General features: G+C 39.2%; 6 protein-coding genes across 7 annotated transcripts; 2 read left to right on the top strand and 4 right to left on the bottom strand.

Moving 5' to 3' along the window:
• Positions 1-271: 271 nt before the first annotated feature.
• LOC135790218 (E3 ubiquitin-protein ligase RMND5A-like) lies at positions 272-2123 on the bottom strand. 2 transcript variants are annotated; one of them, XM_065300306.1, is made up of 4 exons: positions 1832-2123; positions 942-1768; positions 733-887; positions 272-640 (listed from the first exon to the last, which is right to left on the bottom strand). In XM_065300306.1, exons 1-4 carry the CDS (start codon positions 1965-1967, stop codon positions 577-579), a joined length of 1182 nt encoding a protein of 393 aa, XP_065156378.1. In that variant the 5' UTR covers positions 1968-2123; the 3' UTR covers positions 272-576. The 2 variants fall into 2 exon arrangements, with proteins under 2 accessions (XP_065156378.1, XP_065156377.1); XM_065300305.1 differs by having other exon boundaries at positions 272-646.
• Positions 2124-4844: 2721 nt separating this feature from the next.
• LOC135790217 (dipeptidyl peptidase 9-like) lies at positions 4845-7826 on the bottom strand. The gene is made up of 4 exons (XM_065300303.1): positions 7185-7826; positions 6435-7130; positions 5241-6376; positions 4845-5183 (listed from the first exon to the last, which is right to left on the bottom strand). The coding sequence occupies exons 1-4, from the start codon at positions 7617-7619 to the stop codon at positions 4979-4981; spliced, it is 2472 nt and encodes an 823-aa protein (XP_065156375.1). The 5' UTR covers positions 7620-7826; the 3' UTR covers positions 4845-4978.
• A 312-nt stretch (positions 7827-8138) lies between these two features.
• Positions 8139-8594, top strand: LOC135790774 (DNL-type zinc finger protein-like). The gene has a single exon (XM_065301047.1). The coding sequence runs from the start codon at positions 8139-8141 to the stop codon at positions 8592-8594; it is 456 nt and encodes a 151-aa protein (XP_065157119.1).
• On the bottom strand, positions 8589-10882 carry LOC135790667 (docking protein 2-like). Its single transcript, XM_065300943.1, has 3 exons — positions 10636-10882; positions 9964-10550; positions 8589-9812 (listed from the first exon to the last, which is right to left on the bottom strand). Exons 1-3 carry the CDS (start codon positions 10702-10704, stop codon positions 9047-9049), a joined length of 1422 nt encoding a protein of 473 aa, XP_065157015.1. The 5' UTR covers positions 10705-10882; the 3' UTR covers positions 8589-9046.
• Positions 10883-11350: 468 nt separating this feature from the next.
• Positions 11351-13393, bottom strand: LOC135791159 (suppressor of fused homolog). Its single transcript, XM_065301467.1, has 4 exons — positions 13210-13393; positions 12984-13151; positions 12157-12660; positions 11351-12101 (listed from the first exon to the last, which is right to left on the bottom strand). Exons 2-4 carry the CDS (start codon positions 13130-13132, stop codon positions 11444-11446), a joined length of 1311 nt encoding a protein of 436 aa, XP_065157539.1. The 5' UTR covers positions 13133-13151; positions 13210-13393; the 3' UTR covers positions 11351-11443.
• A 397-nt stretch (positions 13394-13790) lies between these two features.
• On the top strand, positions 13791-19541 carry LOC135791158 (putative helicase mov-10-B.1). Its single transcript, XM_065301466.1, has 14 exons — positions 13791-13933; positions 13993-15807; positions 16127-16179; positions 16244-16459; positions 16510-16687; positions 16737-16977; positions 17032-17145; positions 17197-17493; positions 17544-17729; positions 17775-18068; positions 18137-18259; positions 18317-18662; positions 18719-19162; positions 19214-19541. The coding sequence occupies exons 3-14, from the start codon at positions 16168-16170 to the stop codon at positions 19412-19414; spliced, it is 2652 nt and encodes an 883-aa protein (XP_065157538.1). The 5' UTR covers positions 13791-13933; positions 13993-15807; positions 16127-16167; the 3' UTR covers positions 19415-19541.
• Positions 19542-19868: the final 327 nt, after the last annotated feature.

Genomic DNA, 19868 nt, shown 5'->3' on the forward strand with positions numbered 1-19868 from the left:
GTACACCATTGTCCGTGATAGAACACGTACAGAAGACGGTGTCAAAGGAATCAAAGGCCTGAAAGGCATCAAAGAATCCATCGTCACCAAACAAGATGGACCAATGGAAATTCGTCGACAAAAATGTGTACAAATCACAAACAGCAACAAAATACCTGTAATACAACAAAAACAGTCAGGATATACAGGGCGATCACATAAATTGAAATAATTAAACTATAAAACTTACCAAAAATGCAAAAACATGATTTTTGCAACTTAAACCATAAAATTTCTTACTTTTACTAAATATATTAATATTTTATTACACCAGACTCTTTTATAAAGTGTAAACTGTAAAACAATGCATATATCTGTTATTCCATCCTATGCTAAGTCCAATATTCTTCATCTAACTAAAAGTAACACATTAATCTTCGTATTCGACTTGAAAAATCCCAACAAATAAACAAATTTCTCCGCAAAAACAAACGTGTGTTAACATAACTCACCTACAAACTGCAAATCGTCAGAGATCTATTATTTTACTGTAAGTGGAAGTGTAGTGTAGCTGATGTGTACATGAAAAAAATGAATTTAGAAAATGATAAGACGCGCATCGGTCGGACTCTGTTCCATAGGGCAATACGGGCATTTCATCCTAAAAATAAAGGTAACAAATACTATAAATTGATGTGTTCGACTACGAATACCACAAAAAAACTAAATAAAAATCATTATTTTGATACTTACTTGCTGCCATTACACAATTTATTGAGCGCATCACGAGATATAACGTGTCCGCAGACTAATCTCATCGGCGGGTTGATATCCGTCGACTGCTGGCGGAGAATTGGACAAGCAAACATCGAATGATACCGTGAATCATTACCAAGATCAATTTCAATCTAAAAATCAAAATTTTTAAATATTTTTATAAAAAATATTAAAATTTTACTTACAGGTAATTCATCTTTGCCATTCCATATCCCTGAGACTTGTCGCTGCATCATAACTTGTTTAATACTCAATAAAGCAGGGATAGCAGTACAGCCAGCATTGACACAAGTCGTCAGTGGTGAATTCACACTGATTCCGAGTAAAGTACACGCATCTTTCAAAAATATCTCATAGACATCCACCCATTCCTCCCTATCCAACAGACAACTATAAGGACTGTTATCAATGCCATTCGGAACGTATAACAACAATCCCATGAGTGATTGTATGTCTTTTTCGTGTCTATTCACGAATTGTTTGAAATGCGTGCGTGCATATCCGATGGCTTCATTCTGCGCCGGCGGGCCTTGCCTTATCAACTCTATGAATTTAAGTCGGTGTAGTTTAAACTCTAATGAAGAGTTATTCATTGCTAATGCATCTCGATGTACTTCTACCCAATGCAGAGCCGGATCCAGTTTGTGTTGCTGCAGTGCATCGAGAATATGATTCAATTCCAGATAACATTCTTTATCGCTGTGTTCCAGTGCTACATTTGCTTCACCCATGAGAATATCAGCCACTTCATAGAAGCCATGTCTCTGTAGGTGTTGTATGATGACTTTGTTGACCAATTCCACTTTGTCTGGTGTGTTGAAAATGTCATCTTTGCTGGTGGTTGATGAGAAATCCGGGACGAAGTTACGGTCGATTGCTTTGCCTACTTTGGAGACGGTGCCGTGGAGATCGCGATGATCTGTGGCGAGATGCATGACAGTGTCTTTGATTTTCGTCATTGTTTGTTTGAGGACATCTTTTTGTATTGCGGTCATCTCGTGCTCTGCCGGGGCTAAATGATTAGAATTATTTATTGATAAATAGAGATATGATGGTTGTGGGTGATTTAGCTTACTAGTGGACCATTCTTTTCGGAGATATTCAACGGTATCGATGAGGTCTTGTAATGAACGCGTTGTATGGTCATCGATGCCTTGGAACTTGGAGAGGACACGATCGACTTCTTTTTCTACTGCGTAGCAGGCGTCCATTGTTGATGGGGTTTTGGCTAGTAACGCACCACGACGCACTTTCGAGGATATACGAGATTTACGAGTTGTAAGCAGCTATGGTCTATTGTTGTTGTTTGCTAACGGAGACTCAACATTTGTTTTCGTGACTTGTCATTTTCGGTGTATGCAGGGTTGCATATACGTTGAATTATTCTACAGGAGGTTTTAAATTACTGCGCGTAGTCGACCAATCACGTATCAGTACACTAACCCCCACCACTTTTTGCGGGTAATCCGTGGTAAACATGGTTATTCTCTCCTCTCTTTTCGATTCGCAACTGTTAAAACAATAAATCTCCACGAAACAAATCAAATTTCGACAGTTCCAAACATGTCTCCCATGTAAAACACTCAAAAACCATTAAAATTCTTGTCCCCGCGATAAAAATTAAATGTGCACATGTTAAAAATGATGCAATTCAGTTGTGCGTACCGTAAACGTAAACATTACATCAAAAACTTCCAAGTGCCACCATTTTCAGAAGCAAAACTCCAACTTGGTCATGCACTCGCTCAAGTTCTACTGGACGATTGTCCTGAATCACTCAAAGATGAAATGCACCTCTCTACACCCCTCCAAGGTCCCGGGGAAAACCTCTGGCTATCCCCAAGTGACCTCCTCATTGATAAAGTAGTCCTACGCCCTCCATTAACCGCAAAACACGTCAAAGCCCTCACGCATGAAGGCATCCTCAATATCGGCGAAGAAATCGAAGCACAATGGCTCGCAGCTGTTGAACTAGAAAAACGCCTCGCATTACAAAACCTTGAAGAACTACTCCTCATGCTTGCAGAACGAGATAAAGAACGTGCTGTTGGGCAAGCACTGCGCAACTGCGAGAAACAATTCAGAAACTACATGGATCAAGTGAATAAAGAATTCGAAGCGCTTCTTATTAGTGAATTAGCTGATTTGGAAGCAACTCTACGTGAATACTATGAGAATCTCATCGAGGAACAGATTAAGGTGTGTCACGAAGCACAGGAACAGTATCTTGAGGATCAAATCCAGTTTGCTGTTGATGCTGTTGTTGCGGAACTCAGCGAGAAGTTCATGAATGACCTGAGACAACAAGAAAGAGATTTAGAAGACATGTACAGAGCTAAATTAGCAGGGCAACACGAGCGACATCTACAAGCACTGGAAAATCAAGAGGATGTGTTTACTGTTGTGATGAAACAACTTAAACATAACCTACAATGTAACAACATAGCTAGTTTAATGTATGTGTTGTGTATGGAGAGGAAAAAATGTATTCAAGAGAAAGATTTGCTCACAAACGGCACAATAGATAGGTTAAAAGAGCTGGAAAGTGAGGCTAGACATAACCATGATGAAATTATTAAATTAAAACGTGAATTACAACTTAGTCAACGGAAATTATCAATAAGAGAGTGTTGTCTTCTCGGGGTGATAAAACAGTTCCAGAAGTTTATTAATTATGCGTTGAGAGCTGTACCAACACAAGCTGAGTTTCTTTTAAGTGTTGAGAAGATGATGACGCTGGAAATTACACAAGCGTTGTTAAAATCACCGAAACAAGATGGCCGACCTGCACGGATGATTATGCCATGGCGGAAAGTCTCACAGGAATCTTCAACTGAACCTCCACCGATGCATAAAGATAATACTTGCTTGAATGAACCGGATCCACCGACACCTAAAGAAGGTGATGAGGAATTATTTGCTATGACTTATGCGAATAGAGTATACGTACGTGAAGACTTTCGAAATTGTTTAACGCAGGAGGATTGTCCTCTGAAGCGATCATCGAACGCCCTCTGGAGTAAAAGTGTCGCTGATCTTATAACATTGATACAAGATGTGAATGAACGCGAAACAGCAGCGATTTCTCATGAATCTGATCATGGTGAGCGTGAGTATAGCGGCCATGTTGGACAAATAAGTACTGAACAAGTCAGTAGTGTGGCTTTTGTCAGGCATATAATTGAAACAGAATATGACGGTTTACGCACGACGAATGAATCAGTTTTATTACCGAAGTCTTTCCTAACCCCACATTCACAAACGTCCGCGCCTAGTTCACTCACGCCATCTGGTGTCGCGCTACTAGCAACTACTGATTCAGTCATGTTAATGAAAGAAAAACTCGGCACTTCTTTGTTGTTATCCACGGAAGACCCGGATGAAATTGAAATTAACCTTATTCCTGCACCTTCCACCGCAACGATAAAAATAAACAAGTTAGGTCCACGCAGAATCACGAAATATCCGAGTGAATTATTAAAAGGTACTTACTCGGAAGTGACGTTGAAGTTGACCAAACTGGCAAAGACACAGAATAAAACCAAAGCAAGAACATCGGCATCTCGATGCTCAAAACCAAAAAATTCCCAGGATAGGAAGTTATCCTGTAAAGGTATGTTGTCAACAATCAGTCAACACGTTGATTCCATGGAGTTGATCACCACACGCAGTGGCAAACTGAAGAAATCGCTGAATGTCGTCACGCCGATCGATACAGTCGACGAGGAATTCCCCACGCAGCAGGTTATGATCGATCCGCCATCGGAAATCAGTCGGGACTTTCCGGAAATCAACTTTGAGCGCGTGGCGAAGGTTTTCGAAGAGGTTTACAAGCCGTCCAAGCCATGGAGCATCTACAAAAAGAAATCATCAGTAATAAAAGTTGAATCCTCCACAGAACAACCGATAAATTACCTTAAACAAGAAAACCTCGCTAGTATCATCGGTGATAATTCAAAAGAGGTTAACAATAATAGTGAAGACTTTACAATGCACCGGATACACTCGATAATGGACGTTTTGAAACAAGACGACAGTCTTCTACGGATATTCACGAAATGTGCGCAGTAGTAACAAAACTGGCAAAATAGTCTCGCTTGCTTATAGTTAAATTAGGTTTCTTACATATTTATACATATTGTTTGTATATATATCGTCATTTGTTTAATAAATTAACGCTAAATCTTCGTATCGTCAACTATGTATATGAACATGGCGTCGGTTAGAGATGATTCTGCAGGAACGACAGCAGCGTCGTCTCGTAGTGTTTGCTCGCGTCCAGATGGCGCAGCGAGTGCCTTTCATTCGGATAGATTTGCAACTGATACGGCTTACCGGCCTTCACCATGCTGTTTATCAGTTGACTAGTGTGATAAAAGTGCACGTTTTCATCGATTAATCCATGAATAATCAACAATCGATTTTCCCTGTTGACATAAAAACATGTATGTTTGGTTGCCTATGTTAAATACACAAATACTCACTCTTCGGGGAATTTATTGATGTAATTCAACACTGAGCCTTCATCATACCCTTGCTGATTATTCTCAGGGAGATCCATATATCGCTCCGTGTAGCCTGTATCATACAACATCCAGTTGGTGACCGGTGCGCCAGCAATCGCCAGTTTAAACACGTCTGGATGTTGCACAAGTCCCATCAGGCTGAGATAACCTCCATACGACCAGCCATGTATCGCCACGCGGCGTAAATCAACATAACCTAAACTACTCGCCAGCCATTTGAGCACCTCGACTTGATCCACCAACTCAACCGTACCCATCCGCCCACGCAGATAACTCTCAAACTCTATACCGCGATGTTGCGAACCTCGTGAATCAATCGCCACCACGCAATATCCACGCGCCGCTAACATATGCATACGCAACTGTCGCATACCTTTAAACGCATTCGAAACCAACTGCACCTCAGGCCCACCGTAGACATTCAGTATAGTCGGGTATTGTTTACCTTGCTGGAACCCATGCGGTTTGAAAACCATCGCATACAGGGTGTGCCCCGATTCGATCGTGTGCGTGAACAAATCCGGGCAGTATTTCTTATTCAATGGCGGCCCGGATTCAAGAAGGTATCCCAACGGGGTGAGTTGCACACCTTCAACCGTCCAGTCAGTGTGAGTCACCTTAAACACCTGACACGCAGGGATATTCTCGATATTACTATAAACCGTCACCAGCATGGAGCATTCATCGTTGAAATCACACTGGTAGGAATACCCGGTGCGTGTGAGTAACCTAACCTCACCGGGTCGACGTAATGAGACAACATAGAGATGTTTCTCTAGGACAGTCTCACGTAAACCCATAAAGTACACAACTTCGCGTTCCACATCCACCCAGATGTCCTGCGCCAACACCTCCCAATCACCATGCGTCAGCGCCACCTTTTGTAACAATTTCGGATGCAGCGAAACATGATCCATTGGTTCGGAGATGCCATTTGTATAGGGCATGAGTTGCGCTGTGACCAGGTACAAATGCCGGAAACCAGTCTCCTCACTGGCCCAAATAAACTGTACCTGGTTATCTGAAGCTCCCGGAAGGAAGACAAGCAAGTCATGGACGTTCACCCATGCGCACGACTCTTCCGCGTAGATAACCTGCAAATTCCACCAGAAAAATTACTAAAAACCCTAAAAAACACTAAAATTTACTCACTTGCACCATTGGATTACCAATATCCGAATTGGTGCCTTCATCGTACATGGGTAACACCTCTGTGAAATTACTAAGTGACAACAGGACCAATTCAAGGTGTTTTTGTCGCCTGTCCAGCAGCTGTACCCAAATATATTCGGAATCTGGTGTCCATCCAGCGCGTACGATGTACTCCGTCCATGGGAATAATGTGTTCACGCTAAATTGTAATTCTAACATGACAATATCAGTGATTTGTTGTGTATCACTGATTCGGAACTCGATTAACTTCAGGTAGCTCTTTGAATTGGCGCAGCCGGCGCGTGGGAAGCGAAACTCTTCCACTTCGCCGCTGGGATCGGACTGTGACGATGGAAAACAGAAGATTTTCACGTCGCCGTCGTCGATTTCTTCGTACAGGATACGATATACACCTAATGCGCATGTCGGTTGCCACCAGTATCCTTGATACCGGCTGAATTCTTCCTGCATGACATAAGATGGCACGCCTGCGCAGAGTGGATCATCCGCTAGGTTACGTCCGCCTTTGTGCGCGTAGGTTAAACGCTCATTGCAGCCGGAAACAGTGTGGGCAACCCAAATGTCTTGGTTGCAAATGTAGGCAACCAGATCAGGATTCGAGGGGCATATTTGCGGGTTGAGTTTTGCGCCTGACGCGGTGGATATTCGAAGTTTAGTTGGAAATAATGGACCGGCCTGTGAATTAATCACTAAAATATGATATTTTTTATAAAAATATTCATTACTTACTGAATAACCGTTGTCTATGCATTGAAATAAGCTGCTGTTGGCTGGAAAAACAATTTTTCCGGACGCTGAGTGAATTTCATACCAGTTTATGCCCCAGGTGGCAAGTCGTTTACGTTCCCATAACAATTGTTCTTCTCTAGAGTATCTACTGGATGCTGAGACCGTCGGAAAGTTGGATTCGATCACGCAGTGCCATTGCAGCGTGAGTGATGCATTCGGGTTTTCGTTTGGTACGTCGGCGAAGAGCAGTGTGCTCTCCCAGCCGTTCTGCGGCGTGCTGAGAAAGTAAATACGTGTGCGGCCGTCGTGTAGCTGTCGGAAGGATACATTCGTCGGCACCATCGTCGACAGGCTGGATAATTGCCGACGTAAATCGGTGACGACATTCTTCAGCTCCGACCACGACAATTTGCAGTCTGCGCTTTCGGCGTCCATTTCAACGCGCAGAGAAGATTCGATCTCTTCGGCTTCAACACAGATTCATTTTCGATGTGCTCTCATTTAACACACGCGCACGCGGCCACTACGATTGCGACATTTTATTTAATACCGCACCGAAGAGAAACGCTCGCGACCCAAATATAAACGAAAAATGCAGCGAGCACATAACCAACATAATCTTCAAGTGTGGAATGAGTGACAAGCGAGAAACAAACGACACGCAACCCAACATACACCTGAAAAATTTAAACATTTGTTTAAATATTCACAAAATAACACGGTAAACACTTAATAATTATTTAAATTAGTAAATTTTAATAATATTTTTAATTATTAAGTGTTGTTTTGTGTATATTGAAACGCATGATGCGCACATTTTAAAAATTTAACCTTAAAGTTACTTATTTGTCCTTTACGAAGCAAATAACAAAAGGGTCAAAGAATATTAACAATAAAATGGCTTTAAGACGTGTTTTAGTTACACTAGAAAGAATAGCAAGTACCAGTTTAAGAATGCCTACTCAAACAAACAATTTACGTGTTAATTTTGTAAAAACTCTGCACACATCACAAAATTTATGGGAGACAAAACAAAATCAACCAGAAAAGCCGGAAATTTCCAGCCTGGACCCTGTAACACCCCTCAGACTAACTGAAAAAGTACCCCTGGGTAAACTAGAGGGTAAAATGCAGTTGATCTACACTTGTAAGAAGTGTAACACCAAAAATATGCACCACATTTCAAAACTTGCATATCAAAAGGGTGTAGTCATTGTAACATGCAAAGGATGTGAGAATCATCACTTGATTGCTGATAATCTCAACTGGTTCACAGATCTGAATGGCAAGAGGAATATTGAGGAGATTCTGGCTGAAAAGGGCGAAGTTGTGAGAAGGTTAAGTGTAGGTGACACTAGTCAGGAGTTTATCACAACTTCTGAAGGTGAACAGAGTGGAAACAAGTTGTAATAAAATATAAATTGTAATAAAGTACAAATTTCTATCAAACATATACGCGTTTCATGCTTAAAATCCTAATGGCACTTCATTGCAATCATTCTGCTTCAATTTGGAACAGTTTCCACTGTCAAATGTCAAAAATCTGTCAAAAACAGTTAAAAATTGATTCAAGGCACTTGTTTATGAAGAATATTTTAAAATCCTGCGGTAATTTCTTATAAAATAAGATAAAATAGTTAAAATTGGTAAATTTCTTGTCATATTTGTGATAATTAAGTCTAGAATAGTTAAATTTTAAGGTTATGTCACATTTTGACATATTCTAGACTTGTTATCACTTATTTCAACGATTAAAACATACATTGACCAATATTTCATGTCAATTTCATTGGCACAAATAAAAACAGCACCGTCATCATCAGAAATGCATCCAAGTCGTTGGCGAGTACGTAAATAAACGACTAGACTCTTTTTGGTTTGCTAATAACCGCGTACTCGGTGTCATTAAACGACTTGTGACTCACCTGCGGTTCTTTTTTGCGTATAACCGCATAACCCAAGTGCGAATCGTCCGCCGGGCGAATACTTTCGAAAGTATGCACTTCATCATACTCATTGAAGGCGGGTGTCGCCGGCGGTGCGTTCGGATTGGGCCGTACCTGTTTATAACCGGAAAGGTGTAACTTTCCCGATGATCCAAAGAAGTTTAACTTGTCATAACTCTCTGGATCATCATCCTCCGGCGCGGTGATTACTTTTGACGCTGTGGAAACACTCGCTGTGCCTGCGCTGAACATTTTCGATCCCCACGACATGTAATCTTCTTCGTAGTTGTCCTCAATGTGTTCGTTGTGTTTGACTTCGTCTGTTCCGAGTGTCTGCCATGCTTTATCACGGATTTCAACTTCGTCGTACTTGGAAACAAATTCATAATCAACATCCGAGTGTGATTGTAATAGTTGTTGCGTTGATGATGATGTAGATGGCGGTAGTTTCTTTCGGGGAGGTTTCTGCGGTGCTTTTATTTGTAGTTTTTCGGAAACATCTTGGGAAAACTGTTCGACATCTTGCAGAGAGGTTGAAGTTGTCGGTGATGGTGGTAATGGACTCCGACTGCGTGCTTCCATGTTCAAAACAGCTTGGAATTGTTTATCTCCGCATTCCAGACTGCTTGCCGAGTCGGTTTTTAATAGTTTCTTCATTGATTTCATCTTCATTGTGATGTATCTTTAAACAAACAAGATGGCGGTGGTAATACTTAATCTTGTCACAGAGGGCGCCACTAACAACGCTCAGAAAATGTAAATATAACTAAATAAACCGCATTTCTTTATCAAACACATAAATAAATAATGAATTTAGCTGCTAAATGACTCACCGAAATATTTCCTGTTCATTGGAATGTTCTAAAAGGAATTTCCCTTCGCCTGAGTCACATTTCCGGCCGGCTTCAAATGTAAACTTTCCACTGCTGTAGCCATACCGCCTGATAAACTGATACGGCCATGTATACAGCAGTGAATTATCACCTGCTTCCCTCAATTGAACAGCAATTGGAGTCAGAGCCAAAACATAGATTTTCTGTAATAAATTGCACCGAATTGATGCTTCGGTTTCAACCAAACGCACGCTGAAAATCCCTTCGCCTGTCGAACAGTACAAATCATTATCTTCCACAAGGGTTGTGATCTTGGATGAGTTGTCTCTGAATGCCACCATTTGCAATGCATTCACCCATTCGTGCAGACACTGTTCAGTACATGTGCCGAATTCATAGAAACCAGACTTGGTTACAATAGTAAAGTATGTGGAGCTTTTACGGGAAACTTTGACGCAATCTTTTAAGGTGATTATTTTTCCCTGGCTGCCTTTTCGTGCCTCATCAATGTCATCGTAGATTTCCATGCGCTCCACGCCGGATTTGCTCGCTTTGTAAAGCATACAGAATTTTGGTTGCCATGTTTTCTATAAGAAATAAAAAGAAAAACAAATAAAATCAGTCTGTTGTATACATGACATAAGTCTTGATGAATATGAATATTTCACTTACTTTTAGGATTAATTTGCTGTTTGGTTGTGTGAGCAGGATACCAGAGTGGATTACTTGATCATCGTCCATGACGCCGAGTGTGCGCGTACATTATTTGCACGAAATCGATGCAAAATAGTGAAAACTTGTTATCGCGAAGCACACTAAGCGCACATAACTACATTATGTACATTACTTAACTCATTTTTACTCACTTTGCACCAACATGAGCGCAACTCCCAGTGTATACAAAGTTGCATAAGTTAAATGCAAGTTTTAGTAGAGGGCAGCGCAATGCAGACTGTCAGTCAAACAGTCTAAACATAAACAAAGGTTTTTATCTTTATTTGTACAAACTAAACATGATACAAATATTTATTTTGGCGTGTATATATTTATTTAGACTAATAAACTAATTTCTGGTATAAAATGTGCAAAATTTGACGTGTAAATGAAGTTGCATAACATATAATTCATCCACAGTCCGACTGTCAGTCAAACAGTCTACAAAATATTTGGTTTTTATCTTTATTTGTGCAAATTAAACATGATACAAATATTTATTTTGGTGTGTGTATATTTATTTACAATATTAAACAAGTTTCCACTTGAAAATGTGCAAAATTTGACGTGAAAATAAAGTTGCATAACTTGTAATTCAGCCACAGTCAGACTGTCAGTCAAACAGGACAAGAAAATCAATTTCATTGTTTTTTCTGTTTATTTATATAAAACCTACGTAATACAAATGTTTATTTAGTCGTTTACATAATTCGTTAGTATAATAAATAATTTCTTAGTGTAAAATGTACAAAAATCATGTCAAAGCTTAAATCTTATCCGCAACAATCGTGATTGACAGGTTGCGATCAGGCCATGTGAAAGTCTTCGGCAAACTCAGCGCTTCCGGCGTCGCTAGTACCTGAAAAGTCACCGCCATATCCTGCGCGAGATCATCAGGAATAAGCACCTGTAACCAGCTGCCTTGCGCAACAAACGGATTGTCTAAATCAACCAGAGTTCCAGTCACTGAATGCGCAACCAGAGTAATCGCTGTATCGCCAAGCACAGACTTGAAAGTAAAATGTCTGCCGTGTTTGACACGTCCACGTATCGCCAGCGGAAGTAAACTGCCTGCTTCCAGGTTAAAAACAAGATGAATACCATCCAGTTTCTTAACGTGTAACAATTCAGTGGATTCTAACATGGCGGACGATTCACGAACATCGTCACATTTATTATTCGAGATATTACTTGATTGCAGGCCTTTCTGCAGCGCTGTTTTGATCTGCTCGCTTTCCTCTTCTGTGATTCGACCATCTTTACGTTTTTCACGCCCGTCTGACCATGAACAACGTGCGCTCACACCGCTTAAATTAGAACCTTCAAGTTCGAAGCCACGTTCGAGTTCTTCGTGTGCATTCGGGTCTAATTCGAAGATACTTTCACCACGGCGCATGTCTGTTACATGCCATGGACCTCCAGAGCTACAAAAACATCAAATGAGGTTATAATAAACATAAAATATGTAAAAATACATACGTTGGAAGATTGCTCAGCATGTTCAACACGCCAATTCCATTCCATTGTTGTGCAGCGCGTAATTCATCCGCGCAAACGCCAACAATCTGCACGAAATCAACACTGCCGAATGGCGTCTGCGCCGTGTTCAACTGCACGTCATTGGTCATCAACATATGTTGAATACGCGAATCGTGATTGTCTAATGCACAATGCCATGAGACATGATCACCCGCACACAGGGTGTTTCCAGAATGAAACACATATTTTGCTAGTGATTGCATGAGTGTTGCAGGCCATGTAGGCGGTGATGATTCGCCTGGTTCACGTTTCAAGCGAAATGTAAGCTCAAAACCGAAACCGGATGTGCCGTCTGCAGGAGTGTTTAGGTCATGTACGCGTCCATCGCCATGGAGATCAGAAAGACCGAAGCTTATGTAATGCCAATGTGGCGGGATGTTATCAACGGGTACTCCTTCATTGGCGTACATGGAAATGTAGTCGAGAGGGTCCGGGCCGCCAAGCCTAAAAATAAACCAAGGGTGAAAAGGGCGATATTTATAGATTTTGATGTTTTTTCTGCTGAAGGAAGTTAGAATATTATTTTGTCGATTGTTTTATGTAATTTTTATGGGTGTATCTCTATTTTTGTTGATTTTACAAGCAAAAAACATAAAATTTTGAGGTTACACAACTATTTTTTTGATTTTTTACTGTTTTCTGTGATTATTACCACAAAATTAATGTTTTGAGGCATAAATAAGGTAATTCTTTATGATTTAGTGATTGTGGCATGAAGATACCTCAAATATTTGATGTTTTATAGCAAAAATTCATAAATTTCATACCAATATTTAAGCAAAGCTGTAACTTGCAGAGGATTGACCTGATCAGGATATATTTTCCTGCAGAGAGTGTACAAAGCCTCCAGGCCAGCTGGTGTAGGTGGAAGAATGTTCATTGGAGGCCCTTGAGGCAGGGCACCAGCTTCCTCCATCTTGAAACCTCTTTATTTACTAAAAAACCAACAAAGTTATAAATATATCTTGGATAATTGTGTGCAGAATTACTTACATGCATGTAATAATTCACATTACATGTGTAGCATAGTGAAACACACACCCTGTGTGCCCTGACTGTGACTGAAGGGCGCTGGGCGCGAGGTAAACCAAACCAGAAGAAGAAAAAAACGGAGGAAATGAATGTGAAGAATGAAGGTGATTGTGAACTTGAAGCGATTGCAGCTCACATAACTCGCTGGAATGAGATGCAAGATGTATGCAGGCGTTTGTGGGAGGAAGGAGAGGAAGTTGTGAGTTAAGTGGGGGACGGCAACAAGTCCAAGCACGGTTTTAGTGACTTAAGTAGAGAAAGACGCGCAAGCTGCACCAAAACAATCAGCAAGACTGTACGCTTGACTGGCAGTCACGAATGTCAAGACTGCCCGCCAAGTTAGATATTTGTTAATAACTTAATATTTAGAATACAAAACCAGTAAATTAAAACATTTTTATGCAATTTTATTTAGTATACAGCTGATAAATTGTTTAAAATGTATTATATTTGAATTTAAAGCGGTTATTTTGAGAACTACACATGAATCTAACCAACAATATTTATCCAGGTTTATTTTTTGTTTGAATTAATTTTATCGTGAAATGTACACGAAACGATGATAAGAAGTTAATACTGTGATAAATTTTAAGTGAATACAATGTCCAAGTAAATAAAAAGAGCGTATAAATCCATGTCATCAGAGTTTCTTCAACATCTTATTCAAGGGACGATGAGTGACTTTGTAAGATTCATTTAAACACAATAAATAGTAAAGATAAGACTAATATAAACATATTTTAGCAACCAGCACCCCGGAAAGGAATACATGAAGATAGAACAACGCCAAAGAGGCCAACAGATAAGCAAGTGATAAAGAAAAATCACAGTTTATCAACTACAAGCCTCAATTCAACAGTATCAGGCGATGAATGGGAAAATGAAGAACAAAATGTGTCTGCACAAGCCGTAAACAACAGCGCAAACTCTCAAAGTAAGAATATAACACCTGAACTGGGAAATAACACAAATAATTCAAGTTCAAACAATAGAAAATCACAATCAAGTATGACATTCTCTGTTATTGGACTAATATTAGTTGTATTTGCTGTCGTAATTGGTGTAATGTGCACAGATACCTTAAAATTGATAAATTTACAAGATGGCCACCAAATGACACCAAAAAAATGTACCCTGAGCAAATTATTCAATGAAACTGAACAATTAGCAATCAAATCCGCAGTTTATGAAATACAAAATGGAGATCTATCAGTCCTCATGTTAATTCAGCAAAAAAACACACAAGTTGATGTAAACAATGAACGAATCGCATCAATTCTAGAATATTCCACTTGTAAACTGAATAATCTCAATGCTTATGCCGAGATCAGTCAGGAATTAATGCACACGCCCGAAATAATCGAAGATTACGGCAAATTGATCACAAAATACAAACCAGAACTCGAAAAAAAGCATGTTTTACTAGTGAAAAACTTAGAAGAGACACCGGCGGAAGTAGCAATGTTATTTCACTTCATTTGTGATCAAGTCACGCCAGTTGTAGAGAAATTATTGATTATATTCACACTGGAGTTTGATGAAGCAGATACACATGAAGGTACAAAGAACTTGAGTGATTTTAACATTGTAGAAAAGGTTTTGAATGCAAAATGGAAGAATGGTTTGAAACCGGATGCTCTGCCGCCATTAATAGCGCGATTAACGAATGAAGTAATGCGAATGGAGTAATACATGTGAAATGCGATGTTTCGAACAAATAATGAACAAATTTTGATTGTGATACAAGAAAATGTAGAAATATTCAATAAAGTCTGCTGTTACTGAAAGCGATTGATGAATGCCAACCCAACTTGGCGTAATTCTTTGTCCTGTTGGAGGAAGTCTTGAATTTGGAGCTGTTTTAGTTTACGCCGGCGTTCCTGGAAATATTTTGAGGTTAACCTCGCTATTTTGACATTATACCCGCGGATAACCTGCAAAAAGTAGTGGGGGTAGATAAGGAGATGTGCAATTACCCCCACCACTGTATACGGGTTAGATTTACTTCAATATTTAACTTCTTCAAATAGTGCATCTCTGATCGCATAGTCATGAAAACAGGATTCATTCCTTTATGTAATTGAGGATGTCTGCTCATGTGCGGACGGTTTGGATCAATACCCATGATAGTTTTATCTCTGTAAACATTCCAATCAATTATTTACCTCCGAAAATACCTAATTTTATAAATAAACTCACAAACGAAGAAGTAAATCTTCATTGGTCGCCATTTTCGACATTTGACACTTTTTTGACAGATACAAAGTACACATACTAAAATTCCTTAGAAAACAACATAGAAAAAGTTGTTTTTGTTGTTTCAAAACAAAACTTATCACCGTCTCGACTATCATTAATCATTTCCGTTCAATTTTTTACTCCTACAATTGTTTTATACTGTGAAAATGATAGAAATGAGGGAATAACATATTATAACCTACAATTAAACAATGGATTTATCTAAACCAAATTAAAATGATAAATATTTTGATAAAATGTATAAAATCAATAAATACTGCATGCAAACAGTGATCATGAGTGTTCGTAGAAAGTTGTTAGGTACGTAGTATCGACTCGCTTCTGTTTAATAGTTTAATTGTTATTCAGTCTAAATTCAAAATTGTCAAGGTCACCTTCCCGGAATATTTAACTTTTCTCATTTGGAATCTACGTTTAATTATTGCATTTCATATAAATGCACTCAGTTATCGGGTTTTTGCCATCTCAGCATTAATTCCCGCGATATAACTCAGTAAATCCCCTCTGAATCATTCCGCGCACCGTTTTAAGGTTATTGTTGTGTATCGCATTGCTGCGCTTGCAAAATATTTTCCATGGTTCAAATATCGCGTGTTTAGTGTTTCTCATTGTTTTCTAGTGTTACAGATGCAACATTCGTGATATAGATTTGGTTACAACATGCGGACATTGGTAACGCACAATTTGCTTCGATTTGAAATTTAAATTTATGTTTTGTTTTGTTTGTGTTGATTAGATTTGTGAGATTTGTGGTCCACATGATGATGATGTCGCTGAAAGACACGCGGATTCACTGCAACATCGATTGAATTATCATCTGGAGTTGAGAGAAGTGAGCAGGAAGCTGAAATTGCATTGTGATAAGATTTTTGTACATCAACAAATCCAGTTGGCTCATCTGAGTGGTGTTCAAGTTCAATATTTTGAAGATACAGGAGTTTATGTTACAAATGTAAGTTTTACACATAATTTTAATACAGTTTTAATGTGTTTTCTTTTTAGTTGCAATGTGATAAGTTTGAAGAGTTGCAAAACAAGTTGGAATTTGAATTTTTGGTTAGGAATGACAGACCTGATCAACAATGGATTATTGTGCAGGCTTTACATCCACTGGAGAAGTATTTTTTAACTGATTTTAATCCCATTCCAAAGAGAAGATTGGAGTTTGTGTTGGAAAATGGTAAGTTTGACATTACTGTCAAATGTCGGCTAATTTTGACATTTCAAAGGTGAAAAGTGTAAGTTTTTACTTACTTTTGAACAAGACAACTTCACAATGGGTAAATACACGCTGCCAATCGCGATAACAGTCCAACCAGCAGCAAATCCAATTGCCTACAAGGTACTTTATCGAGATGTCGAGATAACAATCGGTGATTTCACTGTCGTTGAGGATACGGAGGAAGCGAGTCCATTTTGCAATGAAAAATGGCCGCTCAACATGGAAATACAGGAACCTACTAATCAACCGTAACAAATTCAAACTATAATCAATTATATTTTAATAATTTATTAAATTTACAGCAAATATCTGGAGAATTTTCATATAATATCTGAATATTTCCGTGTGTACATGCATTGTTTTAAAACTTTCAAAGGAGAAGCCGGTTTGCTTCAACAATATCGCCTGGATACACTGTAAATATATAAAATTTTATATAAAACTATTTTAAATGATTAAATTTACAGTCGTATGTGGGAGAACGGTGTGAATATTTCCAACTACGCTGAATATTTCCATCGTTTGCTGTGGCTTGAAGAATGCACACAACTAATGGGAATCCTTCAGTATAACATGACGCGTGTGCGCGTGCGCGTTGTTCGTTCAAATGTCATCTTGAAAGTGCCAGGATTGGCTGAAAAACGCCCGTCTGTGATGAAGGGAGACTTGGTCCTGCTGCGTCTGTCGAATGAACGCCGCGCGTATAAAGGTGTCGTCGAACTGGTGGAAGATGAACAGTTGACCATTGAGTATCTAGCGCCAGAGTAAGGTTATGCATGTTTTATAATCACATTTAATAAATCTAGACTTTCAGACTCTTAACAATCCTGAGTATACTACCAGACACACTTTTTGATGTCAGTTTTCTACTTTCACGACTGCAACTGGAGCGCATGCATAACGGAGTTGATCTTTGTGTGAAAAATGGAATGTTACACACGACGTTATTCCCAGTACGTCCGTTAAACCGCGTGCAACGTCGTTCTTTGGGACCTGAAGAGTAAGTTTTTATAAATTTATTAAAAAATTAATTTTTGTTTTTAAGTTTGTTTAATCCAATGATAGCGTTGAATCCACAACAATTAATCGCTGTCGAAAGTATCCTCAGCTGTACCTCACAGAAAGCACCGTATATTATCTTTGGCCCGCCTGGAACAGGTAAAACTGTCACTTTGGTCGAGGCGATTTTACAAATAAAACGCCATTATCCAAACAAAAATATTCTGGTATGCGCGCCATCAAATGCCGCATGTGATATGCTTGCGCTCAAGTTAGACGACCAAATAAAAGGACGTCAGAAGAAGGATTTGTTCCGTGTGCATACTTGCAACAGAAACATGTAGGTTATGTCAAGGTCAAACCAAGGTTATGTACATATAACGCGAATTTCGTTATTTTTTACTTTAGCAATGATGTTCCGACGGCTGTGAAGTATTTCAGCAACATAGACGGCGGGGAATTCTATATGGTGAAGCCCAGTGACTTAAAATCGTACACAATCGTCATTTCCACGCTGCATTTGATCGGAAAGTAAGTTACACGGTTTAAAATTTAAGGTTATGTTTTATTTTCATGTGTTTTTTAAAGATTTTCTGGTAGTTATGTGCCGGATATGTTGTTTATTGACGAAGCGGCGCAAACTACCGAACCAGAGTGTGATATACCCATTGGTTTGCTTGCTCCCGGCATGCCGATTGTCCTTGCTGGTGATCCGCGTCAATTGGGCCCTGTTATCGGTGTGCCATCCGCTCGGCATGGCCTGGCGAAGTCTCTACTTGACAGGCTAATGGAAACAATCGAGTTGTATAGTCCTACACGCCAGAGACCTCTGGAATTCAACAATGATTTTATCACGATGTTGGTGCACAATTACAGATCGCACGCGGACATCGTAACAGTGCCTAATAAGTTATTCTATGGAGATTCACTCCAAGTAAATAATTATTTATTTATTTTTTATTATTTTTGATTTTTTTCTTTGTTTTTTAGTTTAATATTCATAACGATGAAATTTCCAACATGTCCATCGCTGGATTAGTCCTACAGAGTAAAAACAAGAAGAAAAAGATGCGTAAAGGTGCAGCAGTGGAGTTTATTGGTCTGCTGAGTAAAGAACAACGTCAAGGACATTCGCCGAGTTACTACAACGAGATTGAAATTGATATGGTGTTGAAACTCATCGATCGCATGTTAAATTTAACAAATGTGCGTGTTATCGGCAGTGATATCGGTGTTATTGCGCCGTATATCCGCCAGGTGTGTCAAATCCGTAATAAATTGAACGCGCAAGGCAGGGATGACATTCAAGTGGGCACTACTGAAGCGTTTCAGGGCGGCGAACGTCGTATTATCATTATTTCCACCGTGCGCGCCCAAAGTGATCTGTTATTGTACGATAAAAAGTACGATTTGGGTTTCGTCAAGCATGAAAGGGTATTTTTTGTGTATTTTTTTATAGGATTGTTTTTATTTTTTGTTTTTTAGAGATTTAATGTGGCTATCACACGTGCGCAGGCGAAATTAATTATTGTTGGCAATCCGCATGTGTTAGCATATGATGACAAATGTTGGGGTGCAATGATGGAGCATTGTAAGCAGTTGGATAGTTATTATGGCGAAGATGTTCAGAGGGATGAAACGACACGTTATAAGATTATGCAGCATTTCCATGCACGCGAAGAATGAGTGTGATTGACGAAACAGAGTATTTTTGTATTTACTAAATTTTAAATTTTATCTAAGCGCACAAGTTGTGTGGCGTTTTTAAGGGTTGTGAAACAAAACAAAATATATTTTTATATTCGATAGACAAGTCGGGAATTTTCAAACATTTTGACAGCCAATTTACCGAAGTAATACGAAGTTTTTGATTTAGTTCTAAATTTCGCCGTTGTAAAACAGCGCTGCTATTTAAACATTTTTCTTTGCATTTTAATAGTTTAAGGTGGAATTGGTTGTTTTAATCTGTAATATTAACTTAGTTTTACTTGATTAATGCGTTTTAATGATTAATTTAGTTGAATTAAGTGCTAATTGTGTGTTTTATGTAGGTAATTATTGGCAACAGTGTCTGTGAAAGTTCAGGGCAACCACGCGCGCTGGCGCTGTGAACCGACGCGCGCGCGCAAAGCGTCTGCCG

The sequence above is a fragment of the Atheta coriaria genome, unplaced genomic scaffold (assembly GCF_025399875.1).
Source record: "Atheta coriaria isolate IRGN ID8LTWV9N9 unplaced genomic scaffold, Caltech_Dcor_3.1 hic_scaffold_4_pilon, whole genome shotgun sequence".
In the NCBI taxonomy this organism is placed as follows: domain Eukaryota; kingdom Metazoa; phylum Arthropoda; class Insecta; order Coleoptera; family Staphylinidae; genus Dalotia; species Dalotia coriaria.

Coding starts and splice junctions, on each gene's coding strand:
- LOC135790218 (XM_065300305.1), bottom strand. CDS start 1,967: ATGGACGCCTGCTACGCAGTAGAAAAAGAAGTCGATCGTGTCCTCTCC. Junction 1,769..1,831: donor CCGAAAAGAATGGTCCACTA/GTAAGCTAAATC, acceptor CTAATCATTTAG/CCCCGGCAGAGCACGAGATG. Junction 647..732: donor AAATTGTGTAATGGCAGCAA/GTAAGTATCAAA, acceptor TGTTACCTTTAT/TTTTAGGATGAAATGCCCGT.
- LOC135790217 (XM_065300303.1), bottom strand. CDS start 7,619: ATGGACGCCGAAAGCGCAGACTGCAAATTGTCGTGGTCGGAGCTGAAG. Junction 6,377..6,434: donor TTGGTAATCCAATGGTGCAA/GTGAGTAAATTT, acceptor TGGAATTTGCAG/GTTATCTACGCGGAAGAGTC. Junction 5,184..5,240: donor ATCAATAAATTCCCCGAAGA/GTGAGTATTTGT, acceptor TTATGTCAACAG/GGAAAATCGATTGTTGATTA.
- LOC135790774 (XM_065301047.1), top strand. CDS start 8,139: ATGCCTACTCAAACAAACAATTTACGTGTTAATTTTGTAAAAACTCTG.
- LOC135790667 (XM_065300943.1), bottom strand. CDS start 10,704: ATGGACGATGATCAAGTAATCCACTCTGGTATCCTGCTCACACAACCA. Junction 10,551..10,635: donor ACAGCAAATTAATCCTAAAA/GTAAGTGAAATA, acceptor TATTTCTTATAG/AAAACATGGCAACCAAAATT. Junction 9,813..9,963: donor AATGAACAGGAAATATTTCG/GTGAGTCATTTA, acceptor GTTTGTTTAAAG/ATACATCACAATGAAGATGA.
- LOC135791159 (XM_065301467.1), bottom strand. CDS start 13,132: ATGGAGGAAGCTGGTGCCCTGCCTCAAGGGCCTCCAATGAACATTCTT. Junction 12,661..12,983: donor ACAGCTTTGCTTAAATATTG/GTATGAAATTTA, acceptor GTTTATTTTTAG/GCTTGGCGGCCCGGACCCTC. Junction 12,102..12,156: donor ATGCTGAGCAATCTTCCAAC/GTATGTATTTTT, acceptor ATGTTTTTGTAG/CTCTGGAGGTCCATGGCATG.
- LOC135791158 (XM_065301466.1), top strand. Junction 17,146..17,196: donor CAATATCGCCTGGATACACT/GTAAATATATAA, acceptor TTAAATTTACAG/TCGTATGTGGGAGAACGGTG. Junction 18,069..18,136: donor CATACTTGCAACAGAAACAT/GTAGGTTATGTC, acceptor TTTTTACTTTAG/CAATGATGTTCCGACGGCTG.